We start from the raw sequence: 15,511 nt of genomic DNA, 5'->3' as shown, positions 1-15,511 counted from the left end.
ATTTTTAATGGCATTAATGTCTTGGGTTGTATCATGAATTATTTCTATCCACTAGAGTAAATACTGGTGGACATTAGTCAGGACTACACATGAACAGGAGCAAGTTACAGCACTATGTTGCTTTGAAACAGACAATTATTTAATCACAAGACAAGACCATGTCACAAGGCTTGTGTCCAAGGGCACCCTTAGTCACACCTAGGTCTGTAATTGGGCAGCTTTGTGCTGTTTTCTACCAAACATTTGGGACAGCAGCCAAAAGAAAATGGCAATCCTATCTGCCCCCTTTCCTGTGTGCCAGTCAGAGCATTTGTGCACCCACATAATGATCTGGAACAAGAAAATCATTAAAGCCTCCTCCTCCTCCTTAGGGCTTAGTTTGTTTTGAACCCAGAGCAGCTCACTGTGTAGCTTCTCAGGATGCTTGTACCCAGTCCAAGGGAGGAATGGCTGTGGCATGGGGACCCAGTCTGTCACAGAATAGTATTAAACTGCCTTGAGATGCTTGTGGAGCTGCAGTGTTGGAGGCAATAGCAGCCCTCTCCTGAATGCTTGTGCTGCGGTTGGCGGTGTTTGCGAGGGCAGGCAGATATGAACAACTCGTTGCATCAGTCATCAGCCCCAGTAAATGTTACCCAGAGACATCAATGGTTTTAAACGAATTTCAGATGAGACTAGATTTGGTAGGTGCTGCCGCCTTTGGTGAAGGCAAAGGTACTGCCTTCTTTGGTGGTGCTTCTAAATTAATTTAGTAAGTATAATGACCAAGTGGACATCAAATAATAGTGAATCTTCTGCTAATGAGAACTGAAATCTCTTGGTATGTTTGGAATGTTCATACTCTTAACAAGTCAGATTAGCTTTAGACTATGAAGCAGGAATAAGGATTTTATTACTACCTCAGTACTTCACGTTTTTCACTCTAACAACTCTTTCATTTGCATCTGAAGTCTTTGCTTTAGCTTTGTCTTTCAGTGTCTCAAGACACAAGGCTTGTATCTCAAGCCCCTACCTACTTTAGTAGACCTAGTTATAACTCCATAGATACTGCTGTAGAAGAACAAGAATAGATAGTTATTCTAGAAAATACTTTTATTTGGGAATCTTGAGGTTCCTTTATAGGTTTAATGAACCTTCCTGTAAGTATTCCAGCTGTTTAAACACTTGTCTATTTTAGTCATGACTTTAACTGATTGACTTTCTTCTGCAAGTGTTGAAAGCAGAATTTTAGACTTTTAATTTCAGGAATTTTAATTTTAAATAAATGAATGTCTTTTTTGGTTTTAAGTTTTATTTACCACATGGCAAAGATTGCAGTGAAAATTCTCCTTTCCTTGTTCAGAGAAAAGTCATCCCTGAAAGCTGTTCTTACCACTACAGATCCATCTGGCATGTTCTGCTTAGTTTCCATGAGTCGTTTATGCTAAAATTCAGGTGGAAATCTATAAGAGTTCTATATAGTAGCCAGCAAGGAAGAATGTATTAATTATAAGTGCAGCGAGAAGATGTGAAGAGTTAGTCTTAGCTTCATGAGGCAAATTCCTACATGTCTTAACAAGATGTACTGCTTGTTATTTGAATTCTTATATTTTGTATTATTTTCTACCTATGAAGCACTTCCTGTGGATTTGAAAATAAAATGCCCACACCCCCCTGATATAGTTAATTTCAGTGCTCCTGTCTTGCATTAACAGAGAAAACCAAGACACAGACAGATAAATCTTATGTCTCACGTCAACAAATTAACAAAGGAAATGTAAACCCTTTTTGCATCCAGCTGAGTGAATCTTTTATTGATTATGATCATAATTATCCCTGCATTCTAGTCCAAATGCCTATCCTTTGAGGATCACTGAGAAGAAGCTGGATTGCATAGTTTTGGTGCCCCTCTGTATAAGTGAGAGTAATATTCTTTTGGGTCATTCATTGGCATGTTAATGTGCCACTTTTCTGTGCTAGGACAGAAACAATTCTCAGTAGTACTGTGCTGAGATCTCTGCTCTGTGCTTTCTAGACCTGCAGACTTGATGTTAGAATAATTTTTGTTGAGAGCCAGTCCTAGAGGCAACCTGGGCAACCTGACCAGGTATTTGACCACCATTACAGTTTAAAAGCAAATATAGAAAAGAAAAAATCCCACACCTGTTTTCTTATGACTAATTGAATTGGCCATGTTCGAGCTTCTGATCCTTCCACTGTGCACCTCCAAAAGTTGTTTTTCCCCCTGCACTCTCCTTTAAGTGGGCAATAAGGTCTCTCCCTAGCCTGCTCTTCTTGGAGATGAGCACACTGAGTTCCTGTTTTATGTGCCATGGACTACACAACTGGCTTGATGGTCCCACACTGAACTCACTACAGCGTGAAAACATCTTTCTTGTATGGGAGAGACCAGAACTGGACACTAGGCTCCAGATGTCATCTCAGCAGTGCTGAATGGAGGGCAATAATCAGTTCCCTTGCACTCTTGCTACTATAGCCCAGGGTGCAACTGGCTGACTTCACTGCAAAGAGGCATTGCTGACCCATACTCAATTTAGGCACAGTATCCTCCAGACTTTTTCTCCAAAGATGCTTTCAGCCTGTATCTCCATCCTATGAATTTATCTCTGAACAGCAGCCTCTCACTACAGCACACTATTTCCCCAGTTCAGCATCATCTGATGAGAGTGCAGCTCATGTTCCATCGATTTAGCTATGGGACATGATGACAGATCATTTCAAAAGCCAGACTTTTAGTCAAGGTGTACAACACCCATTGCTGTCCCCTTATCCACAGGTCTGGCAAACTGGTTGGTCAGCTGTGATTTGGTAAATCCAAATTAGTTGTTCCCAATATCTCTTTTGCTCTTCATATGCTTGGAAATGGCTTCCAGGGACATTTGCATCATAAGCCTCCCAGGAACAGAGGTGTGCCCAGACATCTTGAGTTTCCCATCTCTTCCTTCTTACTCTTCAAGATAGGTGTGATGTTTGTCTGTTCTAGTTACCAGAACCTTGTTTGACTTTACCTTTTGAAGGTAGTAACAACCTAACAAAGTCATCAGCCAGCTGTCTCAGCGCCACTGGAAGTTTCTGTTCTGGTCTCAGGATTCTGTATGTGCTCCATGTGCCCTGTCTGCAGGTAATGCAGACTTTTCTGGTGAACTTGTGGAGCTGAGGGGCCTGGGGACAGATTTTACTGGTAAAAAGCAAGACAAAGATAATTTCTCTGCTTTTTCCATGTACTTTGCCACTAGGTTTCCTGCCTCCATTGTGCAACAGCCTCACAATTTATTTAGTTGCCTTTTTGCTGCTGATGTGCTTACAGAAAGCTTTTTTACTCCCCCTTCACATCCCTTACTAGATCGATCTCCAGCTGATCCTTAGCTTTCCTGTCTCAATTGCTGCACACCCAAGCAGTGGTTCTGTATATCCTGGGTAGCCCATACCCACGTCTGCTTCCCTTTCTCTTCCTTCCTCACCAAAGAACTAAAGAACAGTAGGTCTGGGATCATAATAAGTGCAACTATTTACAGTCAGTGCTTCCTCCTAGACTCCCTGCGCCTTCACTGGGTGGTCAGATATTAGCCATTCTGTAATGATATGCAGCATAGAAATAAAATGCATGTTAATTCCAGCAATAAAAAGATTTGACACATACAGCTTGTTAAGCTGACGGCTGGGCTGAACCCCTGTAGTTCCTTAAAGCTAGAAATCAAATATTTTTTTCTGTCTTTGTCTAAAATTCTGAACCACATGTGTAAATAAGTATTTTAAAACACTGTACTTCTCAAAATCCAGATGCTGCTTTGAGGAGGCACACAACAGCACTTTTGTAGAGGGAATTTATTTCCTCTATTTGTGTTCTTTCTCCCAGTAGTCTTTACTGTGAAAGCACCAGGGCATTGAAGCTGGTAACTAGTAAATTCTTAAACTATAGATACTCTGTAGGTGACAACTGTTCTTAAAAATATGGAGACAACACATCGCAGTCAGGGAAAATATCACTTAAACTAATGCAAAATGTCATTTGTGTTGGCAGAAATGGGAAAGGATACTTTTCTGGTTTTCAGTATTTTTAATAGATTTTATTTAGTTCCTAGTCACAACTGAATATTGATATAATCATCCAAGATTAGATAATACATTTTCTCTCTTCTGCCTCTCTTACAACTTAATATGAATAAAGTCCCGTTAAAGTCAGTTGAATTTATATTCTGTTGTGTTTGAAAGACATATTTAAAGTGTCTATGTAAATAAACACTGTAAGTAAACCTACTTATTTTGTACATCACAAAAACTCATATCCATATAATATCTGCCATAAAATGTTTAATAAAATATTACTCCTCGTATACATAATCATTCTGAATAGTGCTTCGCAGCATAACAGACAGTGCCACTTCATAATTTTGCACAACAAAGTTATTCTGTATCCCAGGAAGACAGTAAATAATAGAGTGGTAAATGAGTCTTCAAGGAAAGGGTACATTGGTTGTGGTAATGTTTATTTTTATAATTGCTACAAGGTATTTAGCTCAAATTTGTGCTTTGGCTGATACTGCCAGCGCAGTTTTCATTTCCAAAACTAGTCAGAAAGTCTCCTTTTCCCCCTCCTCTCCCTTCCCTCCAGATGCTTCATAAACAAGCTTCTGGTGTGTTGACCTGGAGTGTAATCTCAAGTGACAGGATGTGTACCAAGCTCTCACCTGGTTCCTTTGATAACAGCTGAGCTATTCCATGTTCTGAAGCTGAGGGTTTACAGCAGGATGATAAACATATGAAAGACTGTAGTAAAAGTTTTGAGTTACATTTTGCATCCACCATGCCTATTTGTGACTGTTCTCTTATGTAAGAACCTGCTTTTCAGAAATTTCCTTTTAAATTAACAAAAAAATGCCCTTCCAACTAAAACAGGTATATATTTTTTTCCTGCAAACTGAATTAAAATTCCTGGTAGAGCATTTGAAGTCACCATTTTATTCCTCTAGCGTGATGTTCTAATAGAGTTTCATAGTTTGATTGGTATAAATATATGTGAATAAAAACCTATCGTAGCTTTTAAGGCAATGCCATTTAACAGTGGGGAAAAAAATGCAGGCCCTGAAAGCAAATACCAGTAATATTTGACTGACTGTTACAAAACCTGTTAGGTGCTGTTAGGGCTCCGATTCCAAAGGGTTAAATCTGTAGTAAAACCCAAGAAGAATGCAAAATGATCAAGAAATGACATGCTGCCTATTGTTTGTAGCTATAGGATCAAAATAACAATTATACATGCCAAATAAATTCTAAACCTGTAAAAGAGAAAAAGAGGGGGTGGCTGTAAGTACAGGTGCCAGAAGCATTAAATAACTCTCGCAGACAAGGTGCACCACTGTTGTCTTGAATGCTGCTAGGTTCCCCCAGTCTGGCATTTTTCCCCCTGCACTAGACAATGTGCATTCACTGCAGGAGACTAGGCTAAGCCTGCGTCTCCCAGACCTGCCGGCTCCTTCTGCCCAACCCGACACAGAGGTGCCTTTGTCAGTATAATTACCCTCCCCTTGTAGTAGAAATAGTTTGTTTAGAGCCTTATTTGCAGGTAGAGCTGGTATAAGCAGGAATTAGCATGCTAAAGAACCTGCCCCAGCACTGACTTGGGTTTATTTATCCAAATCTTTGACAATCTGGGTTTTTTTCCCTCCGTTGGTTTATTCAGTGAGATACTATCCGAGATTAAGAGCTTTAAGGTTATTAAAGAGATTGAAGATGGGAGCCAACTGGCTGTTGTGCGAGGAAGGCGCATGTCCTGGTGTGTAGGATCTCCCAACAATTTCATGCCTGGCAGGTCTGCACCTTGGCTGCCAGAATAAACTCGGGTGGATGCTCCTTACTGCTTTCTGGGGATTGATTAAAACTGCCTTTGGCTTTCAGCACGTTGTCCACATCAAAAAGGTGCGAGGAGTAAAATAAATGTTTCTTTTGCTTTTCAAGATACTGTGGCCAATCTCCCTAAGCCTTCCTAATTGGCCTAGGCTGGCTGCGGATGATTAACTTGAAGTTAAATGGGGCCTGCTTTTAAACGTGCTTTCCCAGACTTTAAACAGAATGATGGGGGGAAACTTTAGACTGTTGCAATGCTGGACCAGAGCCAAGCGTGGTTATTATTAAAGTGGATCCAAGTTTTGATCCAGGTTTTGTTTACACTGAGCCAGCTAAGTTGATGGACATCCTTCCCTTTCTGCATACCTGAATGTATATTATTAGTGATATTAACAATATGCCACTTCTGCCCCATGAAAAAGAGGGAGGAATATTTGCAGCTCAGGTTGAACTGAGAGTTGCTTGCATTTGGACTTTATTGATTTGTGTAGTTATTTGTAAGTCATTTTAACTATATCAGTATATTTCAGGGTATGCAAAAAATGCCAAGGGAAAAAATGTGTGCAGTGTTTAATTACATTGCGAAGAAAATAAAAGTAATGTGCCTCGGGGGCAAAGGCTCTGGGGAGATTTGCTCTGAGGAAACACGCTCTAAAAAGAAATCTTTGAAGAAACCATGTCAGTCTGTGAATGTTTCAGTAGTGAATCTCATAATTTTTCTATGAAGTAAATACAGTGCAGAAATTTGATCCTTAAAATATTGGGATTTTTCAGGCAGAAGGTGGTAAAACCCTAGTCTTGTCTATGTGAAGATTAAAGGTAGATTGTTCAACAGGCTTCTGTTGCACATGAGAGTCCAGAATCCTTGTCTCTGTTGAATACAAAAAAATTCACCTTCTCTGTGTCCTCAAGGTAAGGGGCAGAGCAGGACCAACACCAGTGCTTTTTGAGTTGCTTTATGGCATTTTGCTTAGTGTCTCCAGAAAGGCATAACAAGAATCAGTGATGGGCAGTGTAAATCAGACATCCAGCTGAGTGAGAAGCCAGAGGGTCTGAACTGCAGAAGTCATTAACGTCCAAAGGGAGTGTCAGGGGAAGTGGTCACTACTAAGTCTGAAAACATCAAGAAATAAGCTGAGAAAGTGTGATGGAAAGCACTGGGGCTGGAGCAGAGCCTATTGTGCTCCCTGTGTTCAGTAGCTGAGTCTGTGACACTCAGAATGTCTGACTACAAGATCTAATGGCTTTTTTAGATAAATCTTTATTTTTTCAGAGGCAGTCTCTGACTGCAAACTGCACTTATTAGAGTCTCCTGAGAAGCAGCTTGCAGGACCCGGATATCTTGTCACACATCCTGCTGCCTTCCCCTCCCTTGACTTGTGGAAAGGCAGCCACACGATTTTTCTGACACCATTCAGCTCTTTTGTCTTTGATAACCAGCGTCTAACTTGGATAAATGCTATATTTTCAGTGGTATTATAATACAAGCTAAGCTTACAGATGTGTCCAGGCATATCATTAGATTTAATTAAATTATGTGGATATTAACATGTCCCCTGTGAAATGTCTGGCACTGAGCCATGTGCTAGTAGACCTGTGAACAAGAGAAGTACAGTAACAAGGACACCCCCCCCCCCCCGAGGGTTTGTGGATGAACCTCAAGCAGTTTCACCAGGTCTCCACCCTTGCTTCAAAGAGAAGAGGCTTAGGCTCATCCATGAACCATTTCTTTCTCAAGCTTGAAAGATTTTACCCATTTTCCCAAGCCACCTCAAGTTTGTGCTTTCCTCCTGGTCTTAGTCCTGGCAGGCTCTGCTGTCCTCTGGATCTCCATTCTGAGGAAAGGCAGACTGCAAATCCCTTTTGCTGTTGGAGCGTGGATACTATTTGATATTTCATTTTGGTTGACCTTCCCTAGTGGCCTTTTTGCTTTTCTCCCTGCTTGAAAAACATTTGATTGCTTGCCACTATCCCAAAAATTTCCTTTCCTGTTTGCTTTCCTCTTAGATTTGAAACCAGCTGTATTGCTGGTAACTTTATTGGTTGATTGTGATACTTCCACAAATTGATAGCAAGGCAAATTTAGTAGTAAGAGATGAAAGTTATTGAAACAAACTGTATCCCAGATAACTTGTACTTTAAAATTCACAAGTAAAGAATGCTGTTACTGTTCTGCAAAAAGTCTTGCTGTTAATTCTCCTATTCCATCAATATATGTTGCATTATCAATTATAGTGCCTGTATAGAGATGTGTACTGGGCACTGTTTCCCCTGGACTATTAATCTAAAGTGGGAGTGAGAGGTGGCAGACCTATCCTGGGGCTCTGTTTCAAATAGTTTTTAAACTCCCACTACAGGTTCATGGCTACAAGGTCAACAATTTAAAGGTCTCCAAAGGTGTTTTCAGAGTTTACTCAAACACATGGTATTGACTCTATTACCAGCACATAACTACACTACCTCAGAGTGAGGCAGAAGTAGACAAGATACATACAGTGACAGAAATTACTAAACCAAAAAAAAACACAGAGACACTCCTCAGCAGGGTGAAATACATGAATCTCTCAAAATTTTGAGGGAGAATTTGCTTTTTCTGTAAGCCCTTTACAGCAAACTGAAAAAATACAATTTTGCTCTATTCTCTGATAGTCATGGTTCATCATGGTAAATTTGCTCATTCTCAAAACTTGTTCTCTTTTTCAAACAGGGTGCTAAGGCATGTTTTTTGCGTGACATCCCCTTCTCTGCCATTTACTTCCCCTGTTACGCTCATCTGAAAGCTTCATTTACAAATGAAGACGGGAGGGTTAGCCCTGGAAATCTCCTCTTGGCTGGATCAATAGCTGGTAAGTGCCCAGATTTCCTTTTTTGTGGTTTATACTGCTCTGGCAGCACAATAGTTATGGCAGTGACAGCAATAACAAAAAATGCTCAAAAGGACTGTATGCAACAATACTGTGTTTTGCAGCCTTACTGCAGAAACAACACAGTTACTGTGATGTAGAGCAAGTTGAAGATACTGTAAGTTCCTGGTATAATCATAACATTCAGAAAGCAAAAGAAAGGGAAAATAAAGTTTTTTGCTGATTTTTTAAAACTCATTTATTGTCATTCCTTGTGAAGTTACTGTGCTATTTTTGGCTGTGTCCCACTGCCAGGTAATGTTTTGTTGTAATTATTTATAAACAAAACCATGGCATTCATAATATTCTTTATGATCAACTGCATCTTGAATTTTGGTATATATAGTCCAGAAGCCACACTGGAAGTACAGCTCTCCAAACACAATGATATAACAGGTGACAAAATGATGACAGTATTTGCTACCCTCAGTATCCCATTGAAGTTACTTGGCTTCTTGAGGATTTTACCTTTATAGTTTTTTAAAATATCAAACAAAGCAGAAGATTATGAAAACATTGCTGCAGTGTCACAGGTTGCTAATTCCTGTGAAATACCCTGATATGACAGAGGTGTGGAGTGTCGTCTTGAGCACTTGGTTGTTTTAGTCTGCTGCATAGCAGACAGAAGAGCCCAAACAAGCTTAACTTCTCACAGATGAATGTAGCTTGACTGTGCCAGAGCCTAAGGGAGAAGACAGAGGCTTTGTAAGCCTGAGCTTGCCCTTGTCTGCTGCATGGCTGGTCCCTCCACAGCTTCTACATCCACAGGGGACCACCACTTGGTAGGTGTCTGGTGGAGGGGGCTTGAGAGTCCTGCTCCTGCAGTGTCCATGGTTTCCCACCTAGGAAACAAATAGACTTGCAAATTTGTGCAACAGGATTTTTAGGGGAGTGTGTAGCAAGCAGGAGGGCTCAAATCAGCTGATCTTTCCACCATGCTTATCAGGGGCTGCTTCATCTCTTCAGCAGCTTCCTTCTCCAGCATGGTCCCTGGCAGACTGCTGTGACCTGCCAGGTGAGAAAAACTATGGAATGGCATGAATCCAGTACAGACAAGTGGTTTAGCAATGTTTTCTCATTTAATTTTAAGCTTTCTCCTCTCTGAGAAAACTTGGTCAAAATTGTACACAGGGCCGTGTCTCTTTGAGAGCAAGGTCCTTTTATGGCCAGTATCTGGTTTTGGAGAACAGCTAAGGTCGGTTGGTTTGCCGTGTTGAAGCATATTGATCTCTGTTCAGTGGCTCATAGTCCAAAGGAATTGAGCTGGCACTAGCAAAGCCAGCTGTGTTCCAATGACTGCTGCTCAAAACCCCCTTGTCCTCTCCCCTCCCCCACCCCATTCCAAAGCCAGGCTCCAAATCCTCCAACAGGAGCTTTTACAGCCAGCTTATTTCTTACCCATTTTAATGGAACAAAACAATTTTTGAACTTTAGATCATATTTAGACTTGAAACATAAGATGGCATTTTTAAGCCAAGTAATTTCTTAGGTTTTCCTATTTTTCTCTTTCTAGCCATTGTCAGGTGATTGCAGACTGAGATAACCATCCCTTTGAAGTTCAGGCACAGAAGCAGTCTTTATTGTTGCTGATATGGCTCACCAATCTAGTTATAATGTGAATTTTATCCAGTGCTTCCTGTGAATCCCATCCTAGGTTAACTCTCATGAGCAAATTACAGTGTTAGAGATACAACGCTCATCATACTGTTTATAAAACCAAGAAATCTGTTTTATTGGGTACACGTAAAGTGTGATGGGGGTGCATGTGTCCACTGTTTTGCCAAAAGAACATCAAGGGAAAGACAGAACAAAACACCACTTCTGAAAAGCTGGCTTTGGTCTTTAGGCAATGTCTCTTCTCCAGCCAGGGATCTCGCCTGGTCATCAGACTTCAGAGGTGTGCATGAGCTCCGGCTGCATGTGGGAAACTCCCCCTTCCCACACACAGCCCATGGTGCTGGGATATTCAAGCTAGCCATACCCAGATGTGCATTCTGTCTCCTTTGCCAGTGGGTGTTGCTTGTACTGCTTACATCATCTTCCTTTCCATTGTGGTTGGGGTCACAGGCAACACACGTGTCATCTAGCTTGATCTGCTTCTGGTTTTCAGAAGTCTCAACCTCTTGTGCCGCAGCATATTCTGAGATGACCCTAATATCATCTGCAGGATCTCTCCTTAATTTGCTCTGTTTGCTTACTGCCTCCATGAAGTTCCTTCTCTTCCCCTAGCTCCTTTTGATTCTTGTCAGCTCCTGCTGGGCTATTTGTCACATTATGATTGTAAGCTTCTCTTGGCAGCAATCTGTAACTTTGATTTGTCTGGAAATGCTTTTGTCCTGTACACATAGTTCCTAAGGAAAGGATTTTAAGTATCTCAAGTGCAAAATATCCTCAATAATATGAAGTGAGTGATAAGGAGATGGAAGTCAATGTGTAGTAAGCAGAATTGTTTCTAAGTAAGTTCTTTGGTTTTCATGGAAACGCTGGCTTTTGAAGGACAAAAGTCCGGCTTTAAATTGAAGACTCAAGCAATACCCTGGTGTGGGTAAAGCTAAGCACAGAGGTATTTCAGTGTTTTTGGAGTTCAGAAACCTTGACCAGGTTTTAGTGCTTGCCTGCCAGACAGCCCATGCTTGCACTGAGTGCACACTCAGTTGTATGGGTTATTTTGGGGGGATAAGGAGAGGAGGATATTCACATGATTTGATCTCTTGGAGCAGTCTGCAGGAAGGGTGCTCTGGAGCTTGAGGCCAGACCATGCTGGTTTGGATAAAATTTGTTACAGAATTATTGAGCTGGGAAAAAAAAAAAAAAGAAAAAAAAAGAGAAAAGGAGATTTATGCATCTACATCTAACCAAGTTGGTTTGGAACAGATGCAGAATGGAAAAGTAATAAAACCATAAGAGACAGTGTCTTCTGGGTACAGTCTTGGTGCTTTTCTTTGCCTTTTTTTTGGTCTTTTTTTCCCCAATTCTAAACATGCCCCAGGTTTGGATAGGAATGGTTTTAGAAATACCACCCATTGGTAATTTGGTATTTTTTACTTTTAGTTGATTACCTGCCAGGGTAAATTTAAATCTTCCTCCACATATTCTGCTGAGGATGTCAGCTGTGGCTTTGCAGCTGAGCAGTCTGCCATTCCTAATGAGAGGAATGACCCTTTTTGTAAGCTTCAGCTCTCAAGCATTGCTGAGCATGGATGGCATTATCTGGTTCTCAGTGAGATTGCCGTGTGAGGGGTGTTTGTGTGTCTGTGTTTGTGTCTGCGTACAGCCTATTCTAGCACAGTGTACACCAGGATGCCAGGAACCACAAAGAGGAATGAAAAGGAAAGGGAAATATCAACCTTCCCTCCAAAAGCTTTGTGCTTATTAACTATGCAAGTTTCTGATTAGCACTGGAAACTACAATCTGTGCCTCCCAAGCTCCCTGCTTGGCAGGAAGCACGTGATATGGTTGTTCCTCTGGGAGAAGCTCTCTCTGGTTTAAGCCATGTCCACAACAGCAACCTCTTGCTGCTTGTTGCTTGTTCTCCTTCCCAGGTTCTGCTTAAATCAAATGTGGCTGGATTCTCCTAATGTAAGGAGGAAAGACCTGCTTCCCTCTGGATAAACTAGGTGTGTAGTATATGTGCCAAGGCAGTGGTACTCACCTGATGACTTTTGTGTTGTTCAGGTATGCCTGCAGCCTCTCTGGTCACCCCTGCAGATGTGATCAAAACAAGGCTACAGGTGGCAGCCCGAGCAGGACAGACCACCTACAGTGGCGTCGTGGACTGTTTTGCCAAGATCCTGCGGGAAGAAGGCCCGAAGGCTCTCTGGAAAGGAGCAGGAGGTGTGTAAAAGAGCTTTGGTTGCCAAGTGATTTCTGATTGTGGCATTTGTCACTTAGGAACTCTCTTCTTTTCTTTCAAGCTCGTGTATTTCGATCTTCTCCTCAGTTTGGTGTAACTCTGGTGACTTACGAGCTACTGCAAAGATGGTTTTATGTGGACTTTGGAGGAGTGTAAGTATGTGATGTCTGAACATACCAGGGATCCTGAAGTTACCCTTGGTTCTGTTGGGTCTTGGTCCTCCTTGGAACATCAGAGGCAGCGGCTTGCTAGGACGTGTTGTAAAGGCTTTGTAAACATTATTTCAACTACACTTTACTGCTGGAGGTTAGGATGATATTCCAGTAGCTCTTTCATAGAAAGATATTACCATATTTTATATCACAGTTTCCAGCACTATGTTAGTGTAAACAGAAACAGTGGGAGGCTAAATAATGGGCTGGGGATGTAAATGCAGGAAAAATGTGATTCCTGCCAGGTCAGGATACACTCTTCATTAGTCCTCATTGTTTGGTGGAGGAACTGTGTCCCTGATTAGACAGGGCATTTGACATCCAAAAAAATATATAGTTGTCACCAAGGTCAAAACCAATTTGTTGGCATTTCAGCTGTGCCTCCTGCTTTTGTTGACAATACAATGTGAATGTCCATGTAGCTGTTTAACTTGATCCCAGAGCAGCTGCAGATTCTATGGATCTTTGGGGACAGCAGTTTAAAAGCCACCACAAAAATCACTTAAACTCTGCTATGTTCCTGAATTGGTTGTGTGCTGTAGCAAAGACTTATGAACCCCTGCTACCTCACATTAGTTTTGATTAATGCACTGCAAATTTTACCTGGATTTGACCATACTCAATCAACATGAAGGTGCCTGACTGTTCTGGAAGGTTTTAAAGCAAGGCATTTCTCCTTACATTGTAGCATTTTAGTTACTTACAGGGAAGTACACTGGGATGTCTCATTAAATTTACAGAGATTTTTGTGAATATTGATTTTACTCTATGGAAGTTAATTTATTCTTTTTATTATTTTGCAGAAAACCAGCTGGATCAGAGACAGTTCCTAAATCTAGGATCACGCTCCCTGCTCCTAACCCTGATCATGTCGGTGGTTATAAATTGGCAGTTGCCACTTTTGCAGGGATTGAAAACAAGTTTGGACTTTACCTACCTCGGTTTAAGCCATCGCCACCTACCTCAAAGGCTGCTGCAGCAGTAGGACCCTAAGTTTATTGCTGTAGGGTTTTTGTTATTAGTTGGGAAAGAGCCACTTTTCTAATCGGTTAATACTTTGTTCCTTTAGCTTCTCATCATATAAAAGATTAGCTTCATTTGAGTTTTAAGGTAATTTTCATCTTAAATGGAATCATTTGTCTTTGTGCTTCCGTAACCAGATCACTGTGAAATTCTTACCAGTTGTTTTAAGTTTGGGACCATGAATGTATTTGTCCACATCTGACATGTGCTTGTGTTGGGAAGACACTAATTTTAGGTTCTGTTTGTCGGGGAGGGCTGGGTGAGAGCTGCGAACCAGATCATTTTACAGGCAATGCTCAGTTGCAGATTACCAGGACAGATGTCGCACATCGTCACTCAAATGGAAAACTCAGTGGATATCACGGTGCTCAAAGCAGAATGATTTGGACTGTGCGTGTAAATTGGTTTGAAACTTGGTGCGTGTCTGTAGAGGTCAGCAAATATATACCCGGTACCTAAGTATGCCAGTACAGCTTCAGCTTTTTAAATCACGCACAAGTTCTGTTTCTGGATTGTATTATGGAGCTTTTATGTGGAACATGTTTTTGTAATGGAAACCACATTTATAAATGTTTAGCCGTTGTATTATGTTACTGGTATCAAAATGCTCAAAAGAAAGTGTTATTGTCCATAGTCTTTGCACTTTATGGCAGAACTTTTGGCATTCTACTACACATACAAGGAAATTTCATAACTGGGTGCCTATCTTGGGCTGCTGGTGTTTGGAATTCAGTTTGTATATGCACTTCTATAGTAAAACGCTGCTTGTTTAAATAACTGCAATAGAAAATTCATGCACTGTATCAATGGTACCTGCCTTAACTGCTGGCTTGTAATTGGCAAATAGGTGGTTTCAGATTCTTATTTACTTCATTGAGTCAAAAGAGATTAAAATAGTCTAAAATAAAAGATTTTACTTAATTTTTGGTGCCTTGCACAGTGTTTAGAAAATTCTGTATTTATGAAGATAGAAATAAACCTTTCAAACAGATGCACACATGGTATTCTGTTATGGAAATAGTGCAGTACATCGAATGTCTTGTTCAGCTTCAGTGATAAAGTCAGGCTGAGATGAAGCTAATGTTTGCACTTGTAGGCTATGAAAACACCTGCAGCTTGAGAACAAATTACTACAATTCCCCTACCCAGAAAAGACATCTCTTGGTGGAGATGTCACTCAGGAAAAAAGAGAAACTTTTTCCTCAGTCAGAAGCGAGGATTGAGGCTTTGATATATTGATCTTTACTATTGGGAGAAGGTTAGTGGTTATGAACAGCCTGATCACACTTGAAGGTCCTGTTGGATGTCTTCTATGATAACCACTAAGATGAAGAATTTGGCTTTCCTTGTCTCCTTGGAGTGGGGGGCGGGTGAGGGGTGGGTGCCTTCAGCCTTGGCTGTAAACTGAGGGAATGCACAGATGCCGTGTCTGCAGAAGAATGAGTTTGCTGTGCAACATCACACTGTGCTGTAATTTGTGGAAATACTGAAATGGAAATCACTCTGATTTTGTATTTGGGTTATCATGAAAGTTATTCTCTTGGACTAATTTGTATTTTGAAGTTATTAGTGAAATGGAGCTCAGGGGTATCAGTAGCAGCACTTGTGTGTGTGAAGGTGAGGGGAGCAGATGAGATTTACCTGCAGCTGCATCTTGGAGTCTGGCTAAACCACG

General features: G+C 41.0%; 1 protein-coding gene across 3 annotated transcripts in view; it reads left to right on the top strand.

Moving 5' to 3' along the window:
* Positions 1-14,827, top strand: part of SLC25A13 (solute carrier family 25 member 13) — a 99,081-nt gene extending 84,254 nt beyond the window's left edge. For all 3 annotated transcript variants that reach the window (XM_038127773.1, XM_038127772.1, XM_038127771.1), the window contains 4 exons: positions 8,552-8,690; positions 12,424-12,582; positions 12,663-12,753; positions 13,617-14,827. In XM_038127773.1, the coding sequence (XP_037983701.1) occupies positions 8,552-8,690; positions 12,424-12,582; positions 12,663-12,753; positions 13,617-13,806 (579 nt within the window). In that variant the 3' untranslated portion in view covers positions 13,807-14,827. The remainder of the gene's footprint in view (positions 1-8,551; positions 8,691-12,423; positions 12,583-12,662; positions 12,754-13,616) is intronic.
* The last annotated feature ends 684 nt before the right edge of the window (positions 14,828-15,511 follow it).

Source organism: Motacilla alba, chromosome 2 (genome assembly GCF_015832195.1).
Source record: "Motacilla alba alba isolate MOTALB_02 chromosome 2, Motacilla_alba_V1.0_pri, whole genome shotgun sequence".
NCBI lineage: Eukaryota > Metazoa > Chordata > Aves > Passeriformes > Motacillidae > Motacilla > Motacilla alba.
This window is presented reverse-complemented; position numbering and strand designations above follow the sequence as displayed.